This window comes from Lytechinus pictus, chromosome 10 (assembly GCF_037042905.1).
Source record: "Lytechinus pictus isolate F3 Inbred chromosome 10, Lp3.0, whole genome shotgun sequence".
NCBI lineage: Eukaryota > Metazoa > Echinodermata > Echinoidea > Temnopleuroida > Toxopneustidae > Lytechinus > Lytechinus pictus.
Window position 1 is genome coordinate 27,725,241 of NC_087254.1, and position 17,253 is coordinate 27,742,493.

Consider the following 17,253-nt stretch of genomic DNA (forward strand, 5'->3'; position numbering starts at 1 on the left):
CCAAGGCATTGAACTTTCTTCTCATTTGCATGATTTTCGAATATTGTGTGCTCGCTGATGCATTAAACATCGGGATTTTCATAAAATCAAATCAAATGAACTATGCAAGGAGGTTTGTGACAGATATCTATAGTTACAAATTGCATTTTTTCCAATAACGTAAAAAAGAGCTAATCACATTACATGTTCATTCAAGCGTGAAAGTTTAATTAAACGCCTTTGAATCATTGAAGCATGTTATTTGGTCATGAAAATAACGAAAAAGTTGAGAAAATATCATTTTCAATTACCAAAATGAAACAATACATGCCTGTGATATTTGAAAATCGTATTTTTTGTTTTCAATAAATGTTCATTGAACCGTGAAACGATGAATATTGTTGAAGATACTCTTCCCAAAAATAACTGTCATCATATTCTATAATTTTTATTGATAGAAAAGTGTAAAAGATCCAATTATAGCAAATTCGGACTTGTGTTTATTCAACCGTGAAATTTAGCCAAAAAATGTTGTATCGTCTCAGTTTTAGAAAGTACCTTTTACAAGCCTTCTGACTGTTTTTCATGATGAGATTGTGGAATTAGATCCAATAAAATGGAATCAAAGTAATGATATTTGGCTTGTGACTTTTGAAAAGTGAAATTTTTGCCTTTTGACGATGTTCACTGAAGCATGACGTAAAATATGTCCATAACATTTACTCAGAGGATAGCTTATAAAATTACCTACACGCTTATGTAAAAATGTATTAAAAACTCGCATTGGTTCGGAAATTATTGATGTTTGTTTAAGGGGGGACTTACTTTTTTTGTTGTGTATAGTTGACGAAGTTCGACTGAGATGGTTATTGGTCATTGTGCTTATAGCAGTAACAAAAAAGTCTTATTTGCATACAGTTAACAGATAATCCTTCCGCTTTCCTTCAATTACAAAAAAATGTTGGTGCCACGCGATAGGCTTCTAATCATATTATTATGATCATCATGGGCGGAAATCTGTCCCAAAAAAGGTATATGGGGGCAGGGCCTTGAAAATTTGACAAGCAAAAAAAAAAAGGTTATCACCCAAAATGTAAGCCCATTTTAACCCACAAATAATTTGACAAGCAAAAAAAAAAAAAAAAAGTTTTTCACCCTTAGTCCAAAACACAAGTATTATTGAAGTAATGCATTTTTCTCCATCATAACAGACCAAAAATAGTAGGGGGAAATTTGATATTGTGTCCCCCTACTATTTTTGGTAGGGGGGACACGTCCCCCCTGTCTCCTTTGGGATTTCCGCCCATGGTGATCATGATGACTAGAAGCTTAGATGGGATGAGTAGGCCCACAAAAAAAATTATCTCTTCAATTTAAAAATAGTGACAAATTTTATTTCAGTATACAATGTATTTAATTTCAGTATCTTTCAGTATCTTTAGGTCTATGGTCTATCCCCCCTCCTTCCCCCCGCCCCATGATGTCTTATATTATAAGATGCATACAGTTTATTTTAGATAACGGAATTCGACAATTTAGTTTCAAATTTTCGAACAAGATATTTTACCCTCAAAAGATAATCTATATGAGTGGCATGTGACAAATAACTTATGAAATATTTCTGAGGAAATTGAAACCACTTTTCACTCACACTGCATAAAATCGATTATTTTGGAAGATTATAGAAAGATTGAAAAGTTGGAGATTGTTTTTTCCATAGATGAAAAAAGGTTTGGCCTAATTATCGGTAATTAAAAAAAACTCCCACTGTTTAAAAAAACGTGATTTTACAGAATTTTTTTTTTTTTCTTCAATTTAACAGAACAGGTCTGTTTAAAAAGTGGAAATGGGTGTTTCATTTAAGGAAATTTGTAAGATTCCATACATCAAATACCAATTTCCTGTAAGATTACGCAATCTGGTAAGATTACAGGTGCTGCAGGAACTTCTTTTATTTTAAGGATAAATTTTCTAACAGTGCCGCCACGCCTTATCACAGACGGATCCAGGGAGGCGAGGGCCCCGGCCCCTCCCAATAATTGGCGGAGCATAAAAAAAGAAAAGAAGGGAAAGAAATTTTAAAAGGGGTGGGGGGAAGAGAGAAGGAAAACATGATTTTAAAAATAAGAGGAGGAAGACGAGGGAAAGACTTTGATTTTTTTTTAATCTTTAATGTCACTATATGCAATTTTCGCATTGCCTGTCCGATGAGTTTCATATCTCGCTCAAAAGGATGATGAAGCTATATCAAGTTTTGAGGTCAATCTACAAAACATATATCAGCTCGGACATCGAGCTTTATATACTTTTTTAAATTATTTTGCTTGATTTACAAATGGTGATTTTGTTTAATGTTCTGTAAAATGTCCATTTTATGGTCTAAATATCAATATTTTGAACTCGCGCTTCGAGCTCGCATCATTGATTTTCATGATAAAAAAAGTATTCAGAATGCCCAGATCTTTAGGTCAAAATCTACTCCACGCGCACGCGTGTTTTTGGGGACACACCAGCTTTCCTTCATTTATGCTTAAAATATCCAGTTTCAGATCAGAATTTTTCATGATTTACCAAACATGAATAAAGTATCAGGCTCTTAGGTCTGATTTTTTTTTTCCGTTAGCGCTTCGCGCTCGCATCTATTGTTTAGTTATATACCTATCCCTTTCATAATTACAAAAAGTACTTAGAATGTCCATTATGTAGGTCGGAATGTAAAAAAAAATTCAGCTCGCGCTTCGCGCTCGCATTATTTAATTGTTGAAATATATATCGTCTTCATAATGCATTTGGCCAACTGCAAACAATCCTTGACAGGTCCCTTTTTTATCAGGTCAGAACGTATATTAAACATTTTCGCTCAGCGCGCTTAACGCATTTTGTTTAGGATCACAAACATTGCCCAGAATGATTCATTTTCAGGACAAAATACATGAAATTTCCAAAAATTTTAGCTCGCGCTTCGCTCTCGCTCTATCTAAATAGAGCAAATGATATTATAACACTTTGTTTTATAGAATAAAGCTACGAAGTGACTTAGGCCTACCCCTTCAAAGAAACAAAGAAAAATCAACTTCGGGGAGAAAATGGGTGAAACAATTCGCCCCGCCCCCTATTGGCGAAAACTGGATCCGCCCCTGCCTTATGTTTGTGTGTTGCTCAGTTAAGATATATAACAAAACATATTCAAAGGTAAAAATGTATGGATTGATTTCACGCTATGATTGTTTTTTTGTGAAAGTTTATATAAAAAAAACAAATTTGGAAATTAGAAAAAAATGTGATATTCAAAAAACAATAATTGCCTTGTGAATTTAACTTTTATTATTTTTTATTGTTTGTATGATTTTGTATATTTAATTGTGAATAAATACCTCGTTCTGAGGATTAAAAAAAAAGAAGTTGTTACCGAATCAATATTAATAATGGACGAAATTTTATATCATGGGAATCTGACAAGCAAGCAAGCAAGCAAAAAAATTGAAAAAAAAATCAACCACAAAAACAATGACCATTGTTTTCCTATTTCTATTGTACATTCGTTTTTCGAATTTGAAAGGACTGGTGATTCGTGCACAATTTGCGAAACCAATTTTTGGACGACGGACAGGGGAGGATCCAGCTTTCGCCAATAGGGAGGGGGGGGGGGGGCGAAAATATTTTCATCCATTTTTCCCCGATCGGCAGCTAAAAGCTGACTTTTATTATTTTTATTGGAAGGAACAGCTATTTCTTAGCTTTATTCTTGTAAAAAGATAATTGTGTATCATAAGCCTTATTTTTTTTTTTTTTTTTTGGGGGGGAGGGGTTCACGTGTGATGTCTAGAAAAAAAGTGCTGAGCATTTTAAGCATGGGTGTCGATCACAGGGGAGGGGTGGGAGTAGTGGCGGATCCAGGGGGAGGGGGCATTTCCAGCCCGTGCCCCCCCCCCCCGACAGTCATAGTCAATATTTCTAATGTGAATATGTCGTTCATACACGAGTCTGCCCCTCCCCTCTTGAGAGTCACAGCAAATATTTTGATGGAAATATGTCGTTCGTTCATTCACAAATGTATGAGGACCTTTTCTCCCTTTTCCCTTTTTTTTTTTGCTTGTCAAATTTTACGCGGGAAAATCCGCTCCCCCCTTTGGAAAATTCTGCATCTGCCACTGCGTGGGAGGATGCAGAATAATATCCCCAAATAATTTATGGTCGAACATTATAATAACTATGATAAATCTTGACATGTATGATAATGATGACAAGGAGGGAGTACAGGATGATCATGATGAAATGATGGTGGAAGTATTGATTGTCGTAAGACACATGATAACTATATTTTTTTTGCGGAATTTTCTTATAATTATTGTCATTGTATTAAAACTTCGAATCCTTACAGAAATTATTAGAAACAGATGGGTGGAGAAATTGAACAATTTTAGGATAAAATAAAATGGCAATTTCATGTTTATGTTTTTATAGATTACATTGTCTTGTTTAAAATTTACCCCTCTCTGCAACCAATCGCATGGGGAATGCCCCGTTTATTTTAACGCCAGTTTTGTTTGATCCAGTTGTATGATGTGAAATAAGTAGAGAAAATTATAAAAGAAATAAGAATTTAAATCTAATAGCGTGTATAAGAGGGAAATACAATAAAACCGAAGAGTCCTGTGTAGCGGGACAGCTTTGCGAGACGGCCGGTGGCCGCCCACCGTCTCGCGCTGTCCACGTACAAGAAAAAGACGTAGTCGAAAAAATGACAAGTTCGAACGAAGAGATGAAGTAAAGTTGTGCATTGAGTTCATTATGAATCAGCGTCGATCAATTTATATGTTGGTACAATTAGTAATACGTCGAAACTCTGGGCTGGACGACCGACATTTAAGAAAATTAAGCTTACATGGCCTACGGCAGCAAAACAAATCGTAAATCAAAAGAACTACCCCGCCCGACCTAGCACACGCCCTTTTTACATTTCTTGGCTCAAAAACCACATGACGAGAAGACCCATCCCCAAATCAGTTTTGGTGCAATGCGCCAAATTAATCCACCTGCAATATCAGTGCATAAAATGGAACTAATTAATGTGCGTACTCTGATTCCAAATTCAAGTTCTTCGGCTTCCCATTATTCTTCCCTCTTACGGTATCACAGGCCTAATTCATTCCCCATAGACTCGTGTGTTAAAGTGGCACCTAAAAAGAATTCATTAAAAATAAGGAGGAAATTCGAAGGTTGATTGTTTACTACCAGTGGATAGGATAAATATCTGACATTCCATATCTGACCAGGAAAGGGTACCTCGACCGGCTCATTTTAAAAATAAATCAGCATTTTATGAAGACCACCTGACGGGATCAAATTCATCACTTAAGAGAGTAAAATGGCCCTAATTCTTCCGTCAGTAAAAATTTAGTTCCATAGTGGTGATATATATTTCCAATTTGGAAAAAAGAAGTTCAGTAGGTACCCTCCCTAGAATCAGTGTTAGATTGTCAATCATATTCATTCATTTTTGTCAATCAGCAATATCAAATTTAAATATTGAGAATTGGTTGGGTCGAATGAATTTTTTTGCCTGCCAGTTGTAATTAGGCCCGTGTGACCTTACGTAACTCTCTCTTCACCACTCCCCAACTGCTCTCTCGATCAACCTTTTTCCCTTTGCGACTCTCACACTTTAACCACTCCCACTACAGCTCTCTACCGCACTCTCTCACTCAAATTCTCTCGTTCTACGACTCTAGTGTCTTACAGCTCAGGTATCTCTCACACCTGTTCTCTCTCTCTCTCTCTCTCTCTAGTCGCTGAAGAATGCAAGCGAGCAGGAGAACAGGAAATCAGAAGCAGAATAGAAAAATATTTAAGTTCAAGTGGACCGTCCATAAATTCTATTCAGTATTCAATTCGACTTTTCCAAATCCATCGAGTCAATCCTAAATCCAGGACAGCCCAAACGCCTAGCAACCATTCAGTTTGCATTCTTTTACCTTTCATTCCTTCATTCCAAGCGCCAGTTTGACCCAGAAAGCTGACAACTGAAATTTACACATTATGGAATGTAAACAGTGCAAGTCAGAAGGCAAACGAACTTTTTAGCCAAACAAACAAATCTCTATTTTCCACCCCGCTATACCTGAAAGAATAAAATATTTTCAAGTCAATTTTTCAAAAATTTCACTTCGCTCGCTCGTATTTTTCAAAAATAAATGTTGTCTTTTAAGCCCTGTCTGGCCTCTTTTTGGACTAGTTACGCCACTGCATGCCCCCCACCTCCAAGAAAAAAACAGAAGAAAGAAAATATCTCACGGAGTGTGTCGGTCATTCTCCCACCATGAACACCAATGATTCTATGCAATTTTTTGATCGTGAAGAAGCTGAATTTTTTAAACATCCTGGCTTTCGAAAGGGGCCTGTTTTTAAAACGGTAAATATCTCAATAACAATAATGCTAGCTGAAACCTTTCGTAAATTATGCAAGCATGAGTTTATTTTCTATTTCCTTTTTTTAGACCAATAGGAAAGGAGCATTCTTAATACATTTTGTCATCATATGAAAAGGATGACTATCTTCCTAAGTTCCTATTCTCCTTCGAAGAGCGAGCTGAAAAGTGTTGATATTCAGATCTAAACCCCCTCACTTCTCAGTTCCTTACCTTTTTCTTTGCCCCCCCCCCCCCTGTTGTCCTTTTTTTTGCGATGGCAATGGGGGAAGGGGGGGGGGGCAGTATCCTCTTCGCCCCCCCCCCCCCCGGGTCCACCTATGCATGCATTTTCCACGAAAGAAGTTTCACTGATATAAGCGCTACATTCTTATTATCAATGTAATAGTAATAAAAGATCATACTGGTGTGTTGGCTCAGTTGATAGAGCGTCCGCTTGAGTTCAAACCCCGGCCGCGTCAGACCAAGAAGATGGGAGTTGCTGCTACCCTGTTTGGCGCTCAACGATTGATTCAAGGGATAGAGCAACGTCGATCTGGCAGTGCACAGTGGCAGACCTACGATCAATTGGGCGAAACGAATTTGCGAAGTATGTCTGTTTCGGATTTTTATTTCGTTTATTTCGAACAATAAAGAATTGATTTCTTTTAATGTGGAAATAAACGAATGAATGAATGACACAATGCTAAAATCAATAATGATTTTAATGAAAATATTGATAATGATAACAACAACAACAATTTAAGTTTTACTTTTCAAACTTAAAGATTATTTCATTTACTGAACTAAATATGAATATCAAAGCAAATATTTACAGCAAGATTACCGCTATATAAGGACTATTTGATAATTGCCAATACCACTCCTACCTCTGCATCGTGTATCGTGAACATAAAAAATATAATAATAATGATGCTTATAACAGTTCTAACATCACCAATGATGATGATAATTATTGTCATATTGGTAGCAATAACAACAACAGTAACAACTGCAGCGATAATGGTGATGATGATGATGATTGAAATACTAATTAATAGAAAAATAATTAAGATGATGACGATAGCAAAATTAGGAATAGAGAAAGGATGGTAAATCTAGTTCAGTAGTATGAAATGTCAAAACACATAGCACACCAAAATAGTAATGTATTTGAAAAGAACTACTATCAGAATGAAACATTAATATTTTATCAGAATGAAACATTAATGTTTTATAGAATGGAACATTAATGTTTTATAGAATGGTACATTAATGAGTTAAAATGAAAGATTATAATCAAATATTATAATATGCAGCATTTTGATGCTTTAATTTGGTAAAGTCAACAAAAGTCTTGAAATTGTTGCATTATTTATTTTCATAATGTCTGTCTGGACTTCAAGCTAGGCGAGGAAGAAGTGTCTCTCTTGATGGACGTCGCGGTGGAGAGGGATCTGGAACGGGGTGTCTGAGCACAGTTCGAATCTTTACACTGCTCTTCGCGGTAGAAATATTCGCTCTTACCAACAAGATGCCAGAGAGGACTTAAATTGATCTGTATAGGTGAGAGAGATGAGAAAAGAGAAAAGGGAGTGGGATGGAGGCCACAGGGAGAAAGATAGGGAGAGGGCAATGGGAGAAATTGGGGTAACAACGAGTAAGGTGCTAGGGTGTCCTTTTTTTAACCGCTTTTAACCCTATCTAGGCCGGGGGGGCCTCCGAGGCCCCCCCCCCCTCAACGCGTCGCGCAATATTTTCGCCGCACATACTGCGCTGCTCGCTGACTTTTTACTTTCAAGTCTTGCGCAACTTTTGAGACCAATTTTGTGTCACCCGGGTACGCGGTTCCGAAATTACGCAACGTTATGTAAGTGCATGTCAGACCAAAAATTGCTCAAAAACGTGATTTTGTGTACAAAGTCAATGTAAATTGTGTTTTCAACCAAAAATCATAAATGTATGATTATTTTTAGTTTTGTATGTATGTAAACGTATGTATTTTATGCTTTTTATGATCTTAGAAGAGTCCCCAAGGAATTTCCTTGAAGAAACAAAGGGTCCAAAAAACAGAGAAATACATAAGAAATTGCAAAAAAAAAATAATAATACATAAGAAATTGATCTGATATCACAATTTTTTTCATGTAATCTTGCTAAGAACACCTCATAGAGTTTCTATGCCAAAAATTAGAACATTTGGAGTTTTATTTATGGAGTTAGAGGGAAAAGTACGATTTCGCATACTAATTACGCATAAATTAGCATAACTACTTAATACCAATTCGCATGAAATAAATTACTGTACAATTTTGTAGGTTATATCTCAGATAACCTGCGTGCCAATTTTCGTCGCGATCTTGCGGTCAACGGCCGAGATCTCAAGGGGGGGGGGGGGGCTGGGAGGCCCCCCGGCCATATGAACTCCCAAAATACCTTGGCCTAGATAGGGTTAAAATAGGTCCATGGTTAAACCAACGCTGGGTCGCCCTTACTTGCCTTTTGGTTTATATTCAGCATGTTTATTCTTGTGTGAATTATGTTACACTTCTTGGTAATAGCTTTTTTTATTATGAGGCTAATTCTGTTACCCCAATCTCGAAATAAGAAACATTATTATTTTAATATGTCTTTAGAGATATTTCCAGTGCATTAATATAGTTTGGTATCGAGGATTGGTCATTGATTCCAAATGAAAGCTCAAAATATAGTGCAAACATATATTTAAAAAAATTCCACAATTGCTAATTGCGTTACTTTATTCAACATGAAAGAAAGGGATGATAATTATACAGTATGTCTTTTTCTTCTTTTTTTTCTCAGTGAGTAAAGCTTACCCTGAAATAGCCACTAAAAGGATGATCGAGATCCCCGATGACGTAACAAAGTAGACTGATTGAGAATACTGTCATGTGACACATCGTGAGGTCCATCCGACTGGACTCGGACTAAGTAAAAAAAAAGATAAGTATTGAAAATAAGAATGGAATGGAAGTTGATAATGCTTGTTTATATTTTCATTCCTTGTCTTTACTCTATTTACACCACATTATCATCTTATTTTAAACGTAATTCCTCCTTTCTATTTTTCTAAATATTTACATATATATCTTTTTTGGATCAATACCGATTATTGATAATTGATTATGCACTGGTAAATGAAAGTACAGTTCAACTCGGTAATTGTCCCTAGAAATTTACATCATTATTTCCATTTGCGACATACAACAAATTAATTGTATCATTTTTTCATTGATAACAAAAACAATAAGAAACAAAAATAAAATACTTTATTTCCGTTTGTATTATGAATGGCTACACCATTGTCTCATGATAGAAGGACCCCTATTATTGAAATTCGTTTCATGTTGCAAATGTTATAGTATAGTTTGGGCAGCCAAACGAGGGACAGTGAAAGACCGTCCCCCTTATGACTCGTATGTACAGTTAGTGTATTAGTAGTTTTAAAAAGATATTATAAAGAGTAATGAAAAGGAAGAGACAAAAAAGAAAATTATCCGCATAAAGAGAGATATGAGACGTAATTCATTATATCACCCCTGATATACAACTGAGGAAAGAAAATGAGATCACCTTGATGTCGCCTTGCCCCCTATATCAATAAACCCTTTCGCCCTCCTGGGGAGCGTTTCATCAATATTTTCATCCGACAAGTTGTCAGATCTGACATCTTTCAATGATTTTGATTGGCAGAGAGGCCCTGTTCCTATAGTAACTGTCGGATAAAATGGGACTTGTCGGATAAAACGTCCGACAAGTCCTTTCATGAAACACCCCCCCCCCCTGATTATCTTACCACAATAAGCATGACACCGAAGTACGAGAAGAAGCCCAGAATTTCTAAGAACATCCACAGTAAAGGATGTACCTTATAATGTAAGGTCATGTAGCGCTTTGTCGAACAGGTCGCCAACTCCTGCAAATTACTTATAATTTTCTCCTGTGAATGAAAAAAAAGTTTTAGTTTGTAAATCTATGATGCAATGATTCTATGTTGGTGTTTAGAAATTATATGTCCTCTGTAATGTAATGTTGCAACGATATGAGCGAGGCGATTTCAGATACTACCCATTCCTGCATTTTTTCTTCTAAAACAGAGAGTGGATAAGCAAGTTGCTAGAAAGAAAATAATTTACTCATTTATGTTTATTGCATTTGATTAACATACGAAATAATCTGATGGAAAAAAGTATTGCTTCTCAAAATTTTCAAGCAACGGAATAGACAATAATCAATTTGTAGATCAATGTGCTGATCAATACTGTTGTCGCATATCATTGCAATTAATAATTTGCGCCTTGTACTTGGAAATCGGATCGTGTGATTTTATTATCGGGAGATATTCAATAATTATTACGATCGTCACACTTACTACGATGATGACGTCACAATTGTCATTATCCCCAGTATCCTTCTGCAAGATAGCAATGACATCCCAAATCCGACCAGCTGAGTATTCATGTAAGAAATCCTTTGAACTCGTCCCTCTTCGTCCACTTATCTGTTGCATGATTGAAATGATCTCCGTCTTCACTAATTTATAAATCTGAAAAAGAAAATAAAATAGGGAAACTATACTGTAAGCATGGTAAGGCACATGTGAATAAAAATAATGTTCAAGTATTTTTTGTTTATTGATGACAGGGCGTCGTTTCGCAATTGGCCTAGAACAAGGAGGGGGTTGACAGCAGGTCTATATTTCATTAGAATATATGTAAATGAACATGATTTTAAGGGTCTAGTCTCAGCTTCGGTCTGGTAATAGGATAGGTTATACGGGTTACAAAAAAAAAAGACTAAAAATGTTATAAACACGGTAACCCTGTAAACAAGAATGATGATGATGATGGAGAAGAAGAAGAAGAAGAAGAAGAGGGAAACAACATCAAACGGAATTAAATCCTGGAAGGAAGAAACGTCTCGTTAAGGTATTTCCTGTTTCAAAATAATACGGCCTTATGGTTTCTCTCATCATTTCAGTGCAAATTAGGAAAAAAAACTGAAAGAGATGATGATATACTCACCTTAAGCCTGTCTTCTGTTGTCAGTGATGTCATCTTTGCCGTCATTGCTAGAATCTGCTCAAGGAGTCCTACTTCGGTCGAAAGCGTTGCAGAAATACAACGTTGCTTGTCCAATACACATTGAAAGGTAAAGCCAAACGTGATTCTTCATTAATAAGACAGAAGAATAATAATTATTTGTAAACATGCTTTCTGTCACTACCGGAATCTTATTCAGGTTGATTTTTTTGGGGTGATTTGACGACTGAATAAAAGTCCTTCCATTCTGTATTTGGCAAGTTCTCATAATTCGCCAGTTGTTATCTTCATAATTTAGGGGGGGGGGGGGTACGATGAAATGCAAAAAAGCAACAACAAAAAAAGAAGCTGACTAAGGCAGCATACTACTCATATTCTTCTGTTATATGCTTTGGATACGTTTCTCTTACTTCAGTCAGAATTAAAAAGAATATATACATATTTTAAAAAAAATATGAGAGAACTATAACTGGCGTGATCATTGCCTTCAGAGAGAGGGATACGTTTCTATTTATAAAATACTATATTTAAAAAAAATCATAAAATAATGAAAGGATAATAAAAATGTCATAACTTACGCATATACAAGACCAGCCGGTGCCAGAAAAGAGCCTGCAGAAAGAAGTTTCATCAGTCATTTTCGTAAATCCAGCTTTCATTTTCTGTAAATTATTTTACGTAAAATCATCTGAAGCGATCATTAAAAAAAATGTATAACAAGTAAGATGGGGTGATATCATCGTTTTTTTAGCGCTTATACATCATCATCACAACAGTCAGCCATTTTACGACAAGAAGCTGCGATAAAATAAAAATAAACTCATTCAAACTAAAATTGATCTCAAATTGTATAATGAAAATACGAGAATTTAGATGTATCTACATGTGAGTTCATTTAAGATCTATCGCAACTCTTTCTTTTAAAAGGCCGGCCCTGATTATGTGCATTATAAATAGTATTCTTAACTACTCGACTTAATGAATTCCAACAATGAATATTGCCTTGATTGTGCACCCGGTGAATATATTTTCATCAATTTGATATATATTTTCCTCATTCTGTCTTTGCACTTTGCATCTAACAACAACATCTTCGGTAGCACGCTGCAATTGCATGTGAGGGGGAAATAGACGAACAGGCCAGAATTCGTGGTAAGAAGAGCCCCCACCCCTTCATTAAAAAAAGTGTGGTCATGATATTCGAACGAAATTGTCAAGAGACCAGAACTAAGAATGAACTGCATGCAACTAAGTCTAACTTGAGTTAATATTTCTGAAACACCTCTATACACCAATTTGTGACTTACCCAAGCCATCATTGATATTTGGTAGACCATTAGCCCAGAATGAATTTATTACTGGTGCTCTTAACAGTAACAAACAGGGACCAAGTGCTAGCGAGATGATTGCCGGCAGGGACATGAAAAACAAAGACATGGGTCTGTTGTGGTGTTGCCTTAGTGCCTCCATTGACTCGATTTCTTCTGATGTTAGAACTATAAATGAAAAAAGCGAGAGAGAGAGAGAGGGAGGGAGAGAGGGGGAGGGAGAAGGGGGAGAGAATGGGGCGTTAAGAGCATTAGAGATAATGAATTAGGTTTTGCGATTTCTATATACTCTACTACCATTAAAAATATAAAGATGATAAGATGGGAGTAGAAAGGGGAAGAAAAAAAAAATTAGAGAACTAGACGACCACAAAAAGATAAATTCGCGCTGAAGAGCGAGAACATGAGCAAGAACAAGAAATGGACAACAAAGAGAATAATCGGATTTGCGCGATTTACAATATTTAATTTATCCTTGGTGTATTTTCTCCAAACCATCATCATTTTCTTCAATGTTTTTCTTCTTTTAAAAAATAATCAAAACTCGAGCCCGGGGTGATTTCCACAAAATATCATTTGATGAATATATAATACTCACAGTCTTCAGAGTAGTCTCCACGCTGGTGTACGGTCATAGAACTAAGGAGAATGACATCGCATTTGTCAGTGTCAGAGATTTTATTCCGATACCTTGCTCTTTTATGTTTCCTCCTCCAATTTCTTGAAATCGTAAGCATAAGCATTCCTTTGATCGAAATAAGAAAAAAAAATAACGGCTTATATAGCCATTTGGATACTAGGGGGGGGGCTGACCATGCACATATCACTATCAGGTGGTCATATTTACGTTTTTTGTACACGTTTAGTAAAAAAAATAACACTAAACACTAAGTGAGGCTGAAGCCCAAGCCCCCTTCTTCCGGTTCTGTGGGCACTGAATAGTAATACTGAATAGTAATACTTAATAGTTATACTTATAAGACTTGTATTGTCAAAGTATTGTAAAAGAGTCATGCTTCACGATCATGCTAATAACAGAAAACAAAACAACCAAACAACAATTTCGCATCAAAATATATTCTTTTACTGATAACTCGAAGAATGATCGCCCCTGCCCTCTGCCTGTGGCCCCGTCTCTGATCTGCTGAAAGATGACGAATGCATAATTACCAAAGATCAGCAAGGCCATCAATGCAAATGGAGGGACCAGCATTTCATTAAGAGTAACGCCATCCTGATATGTAAGTCCAGGTCCTGAGGCGGGCTCTGGTTCCGGCTCGGAAGTGATCTCAGGTTCTGGCTCTGGTTCCACCGTTGTCTCCGGCTTGAAATCTGAAACTGCCGATGCGATCCTCGAGTCTGATTCTGGCCCCATGTTGAAAAGAAATGTCTTAAAAGGTTGGGGTGCCTAATGCAGAATGTGAACTACTTCGACTGATGTGTTTTATATTCTGCTTAAATTGTTGTAGTATAGTTCTGCAAAGAAAGTGAGGGATTTTTTTTGGAAGAACAATCTCACGAGAAGGCATATACACCGAATAAATCACTGCGATCATATTCTCAATTTGAACACCATCAAGTAGCCATTATAGAATTTTGATATAAGAATTATGAAAGATAATTTCCGCAGCGGATACAAACTATTATGAGTCAATCTGATATCAACGTGGTAAAGAATTACACCCATCATCATATTTTAAAAAAAAAATTTTTAAACACCTAGTTACCAAGAATGCTTAAAGCATTTTCATTTATTTGAATGCAGGATAAAGAAAAACGTTGCCGATTAAATGCCTTGCTCACGGATTTTCCATGTATAGTCAGGCGCCTACTCAGCCACGGCACCTCGACGTTCATCTGAAAATGATATCAACATGTTCTAAAAAAAGAAAAAAATCTCAACATGTCCTAAATCAAACCAATCATACATTTGTCATAAGGGTACGGGAAAGTTGAATGACCTACATACATATTACCAATGTTCATGATGATTTGATTTACAAGCTATAAGTTAAACAGGGAATGTAGGGTGTTTAATGAGGGAATGTGGTCCTAAAACGAACCCTTTTTTTATTTACAAAAATTAAAATCAAATAAAACACCTTTCGATGAATTTCAGAACAGATTTTTGTTTCAGCTTGAAGTTGAAATAATGCATTTAAATTGATTAAACTATTTATTTTGGAAATATCAATTACTTGTCTCTGCTAATACGGAAGCCCAATTAGGACAATGAATAACCTGAGCCAAAATATGCCCGTCATGATTAAATTGAATTAATGATGACACGATGAACAATAAGGTATGATCCGCTGTCACCAGCGTCAACTTTGAAAATATACCTAAGTGCAAATCACTAGGCAACGAAATAAGCTCCAAATAACCATTACCTAATAGAAAAAAAAAACATGGATACACTGTTTCTTTTACATATTTACCTAAACATAAACTAATTGTTTGTTTTTATTGCAATACAAAAACAGGTCAAATACATTACATAATTGTGTTGGAAGCAATTACGAAATGAAATCGAGAAAATTATAAAGATTGTTCAATAGAGAATTTTCATTTTACCAAACTATAGATTGATGATGTTTAATCTACCTAATCAGTTGTGTATTTTTGCATGGTGTAAAAAGGAGTATGTCAAGATAATCGACCTCTGATTTTGTTTAAAAATCATGGTCAATTTAAAATCTCCTGCACAGTCTTTATTTTTTTCCTAATCAAAACTGTATGGTTTTCTATATAGTATATCCCATTCACAATCCTACATGTAGGCCTAAAGCAGCAAAATTATCAGGGTAAAGCAAAAAATTATATCTAATTAATTCATTTAAAAGTTATGCTTAGGTTTCAAACGACAATTACAGTTACCAGGGTTGTAATTCTGTATTACTTTCATCTTGAAGAAAGGTATCAGGTTCATCTCAAATGCCAACCTAGGCTCCTTTTCGCACATAATATATTTTTAAATGTAAAATCAGATATTTCTTGTCGTTTTAAAAGATTATTTAAAGATGATTATTAGTTCTCTTGACACACATTCAATATGAACCCGATGAACGATAATCAAAATGTATCAACCCCTGGCGATATGTACCGAACGATATCAGACTGAATCATCATCGCGTGAAGGAATAAGTCATTGCATGTCTTAACCCATATGACCCAGCTGAACGAGAATCGTGGCTCTATTCACTCTTTATATTGCTAAGGCATTGCATCTTTATGAAATTCCCATCACATTTGTGCTCAAGATCATATATAAGCGAACTAAAAAGAAGTAGAAATACAATCCAAAATTACAATGAAAAACTATATATAATAGATATAGAAGCCAATATTTTTCATCAATCTGATATTGAATTGCTTTACAAGCAGTCTTACAGATTGATTTCCAATCTAAGAAATTCAACACAACTATCGAAATTACTGGAATCTACAATAAAATCATATATTGAGTTCAAGTGGAAACATAACAGTTAAGGAAAATCAATGCAAAGCAAATAGATATAAATCAGGGAAAATACATCTTTGATATTTAAATAAACAATCAAAAGCTTACCTTTGTATATCGATCTGCAACCACGAACAAACTTAAGTCAAATTGAAGAAGTTTCAGAAAATCCGGATGAATGAAATCGAAGCAAAGATTGATATCTAGACTCACTATCTGCACTGTCAACAGGGCTATTATAGGGTCACCAAAGAAATGCTAGGGGGAAGTCAATCATCAGCTATTATAGTGCAATAAAGGTAGGGGCTTGGATGAGTCCTTAAAATAACGATCGGCCTATCATCGTGTTCTGCGTTTGCGTGTATCAACTATAAATATATACTTGAACTGTGGACTTTTGCATTAGACCTATACGTGTTTTGTTTTTAATGTATGCATTCATAAAAAAATATGTGTATCAGAAAGAAGTGAATCACGGGATGCTTCATGATTTCATGATTCATGGTTATTCTCTAATCACACCCTTTTTCGAGGAAATGGATGTAATTCATTGTAAATTGTGCTATATTTTTGTGCAATATCTCTTATTCGTATACTTGTTTTGTCTATTTTCTCTCTTCCGATTGTGATTAATAGCATGGACCTATGGTCCATGGTAATAGTGAAGAGGGAAACATGAAGGGAGTAGCACCTAATCATTGATTTTCAAAGTATGCCATAAAATAATTAAATTTACGTGTTTCTATGAGTTCGTAGTCATATTAGTTATTGCTCAGATGGGGAGAATTTTTTTTTTTTTTTCATTTTTGTTTCATCTATTATACGGTCACTTGTTTAATACCTATCATTATCAGGAGAAAGTTATTGACCGCAGAACTTTTTAAAAAGCCAATTCGTAAATACAGTACATACTGTTAACTGATGTTACTGACTAGTACTAGAGCACTTTGGATCACAACCATGTCATGACACCCGACTATAATGCCAAGGACGACTCCCCGTGGTTAAAAACCGCG

At 35.6% G+C, this 17,253-nt stretch overlaps 1 protein-coding gene across 1 annotated transcript; it reads right to left on the reverse strand.

The window, feature by feature from the left end:
• Nucleotides 1-7,008: 7,008 nt before the first annotated feature.
• Nucleotides 7,009-16,628, reverse strand: LOC129270054 (uncharacterized). Its single transcript, XM_054907470.2, has 10 exons — nucleotides 16,346-16,628; nucleotides 13,948-14,253; nucleotides 13,376-13,522; nucleotides 12,757-12,945; nucleotides 12,028-12,061; nucleotides 11,432-11,576; nucleotides 10,780-10,953; nucleotides 10,204-10,347; nucleotides 9,224-9,334; nucleotides 7,009-7,944 (listed from the first exon to the last, which is right to left on the reverse strand). The coding sequence occupies exons 2-10, from the start codon at nucleotides 14,150-14,152 to the stop codon at nucleotides 7,768-7,770; spliced, it is 1,326 nt and encodes a 441-aa protein (XP_054763445.2). The 5' UTR covers nucleotides 14,153-14,253; nucleotides 16,346-16,628; the 3' UTR covers nucleotides 7,009-7,767.
• Between the last annotated feature and the right edge of the window lie 625 nt (nucleotides 16,629-17,253).

Excerpts from the sequence above, each read along its gene's own strand:
- LOC129270054 (XM_054907470.2), bottom strand. The coding sequence starts at position 14,152 with ATGGGGCCAGAATCAGACTCGAGGATCGCATCGGCAGTTTCAGATTTC. Across the intron at positions 12,062-12,756 it reads AAATATCAATGATGGCTTGG|GCTCTTTTCTGGCACCGGCT; the intron begins GTAAGTCACAAA and ends TTCTTTCTGCAG. Across the intron at positions 10,954-11,431 it reads CAACAGAAGACAGGCTTAAG|ATTTATAAATTAGTGAAGAC; the intron begins GTGAGTATATCA and ends TTTCTTTTTCAG.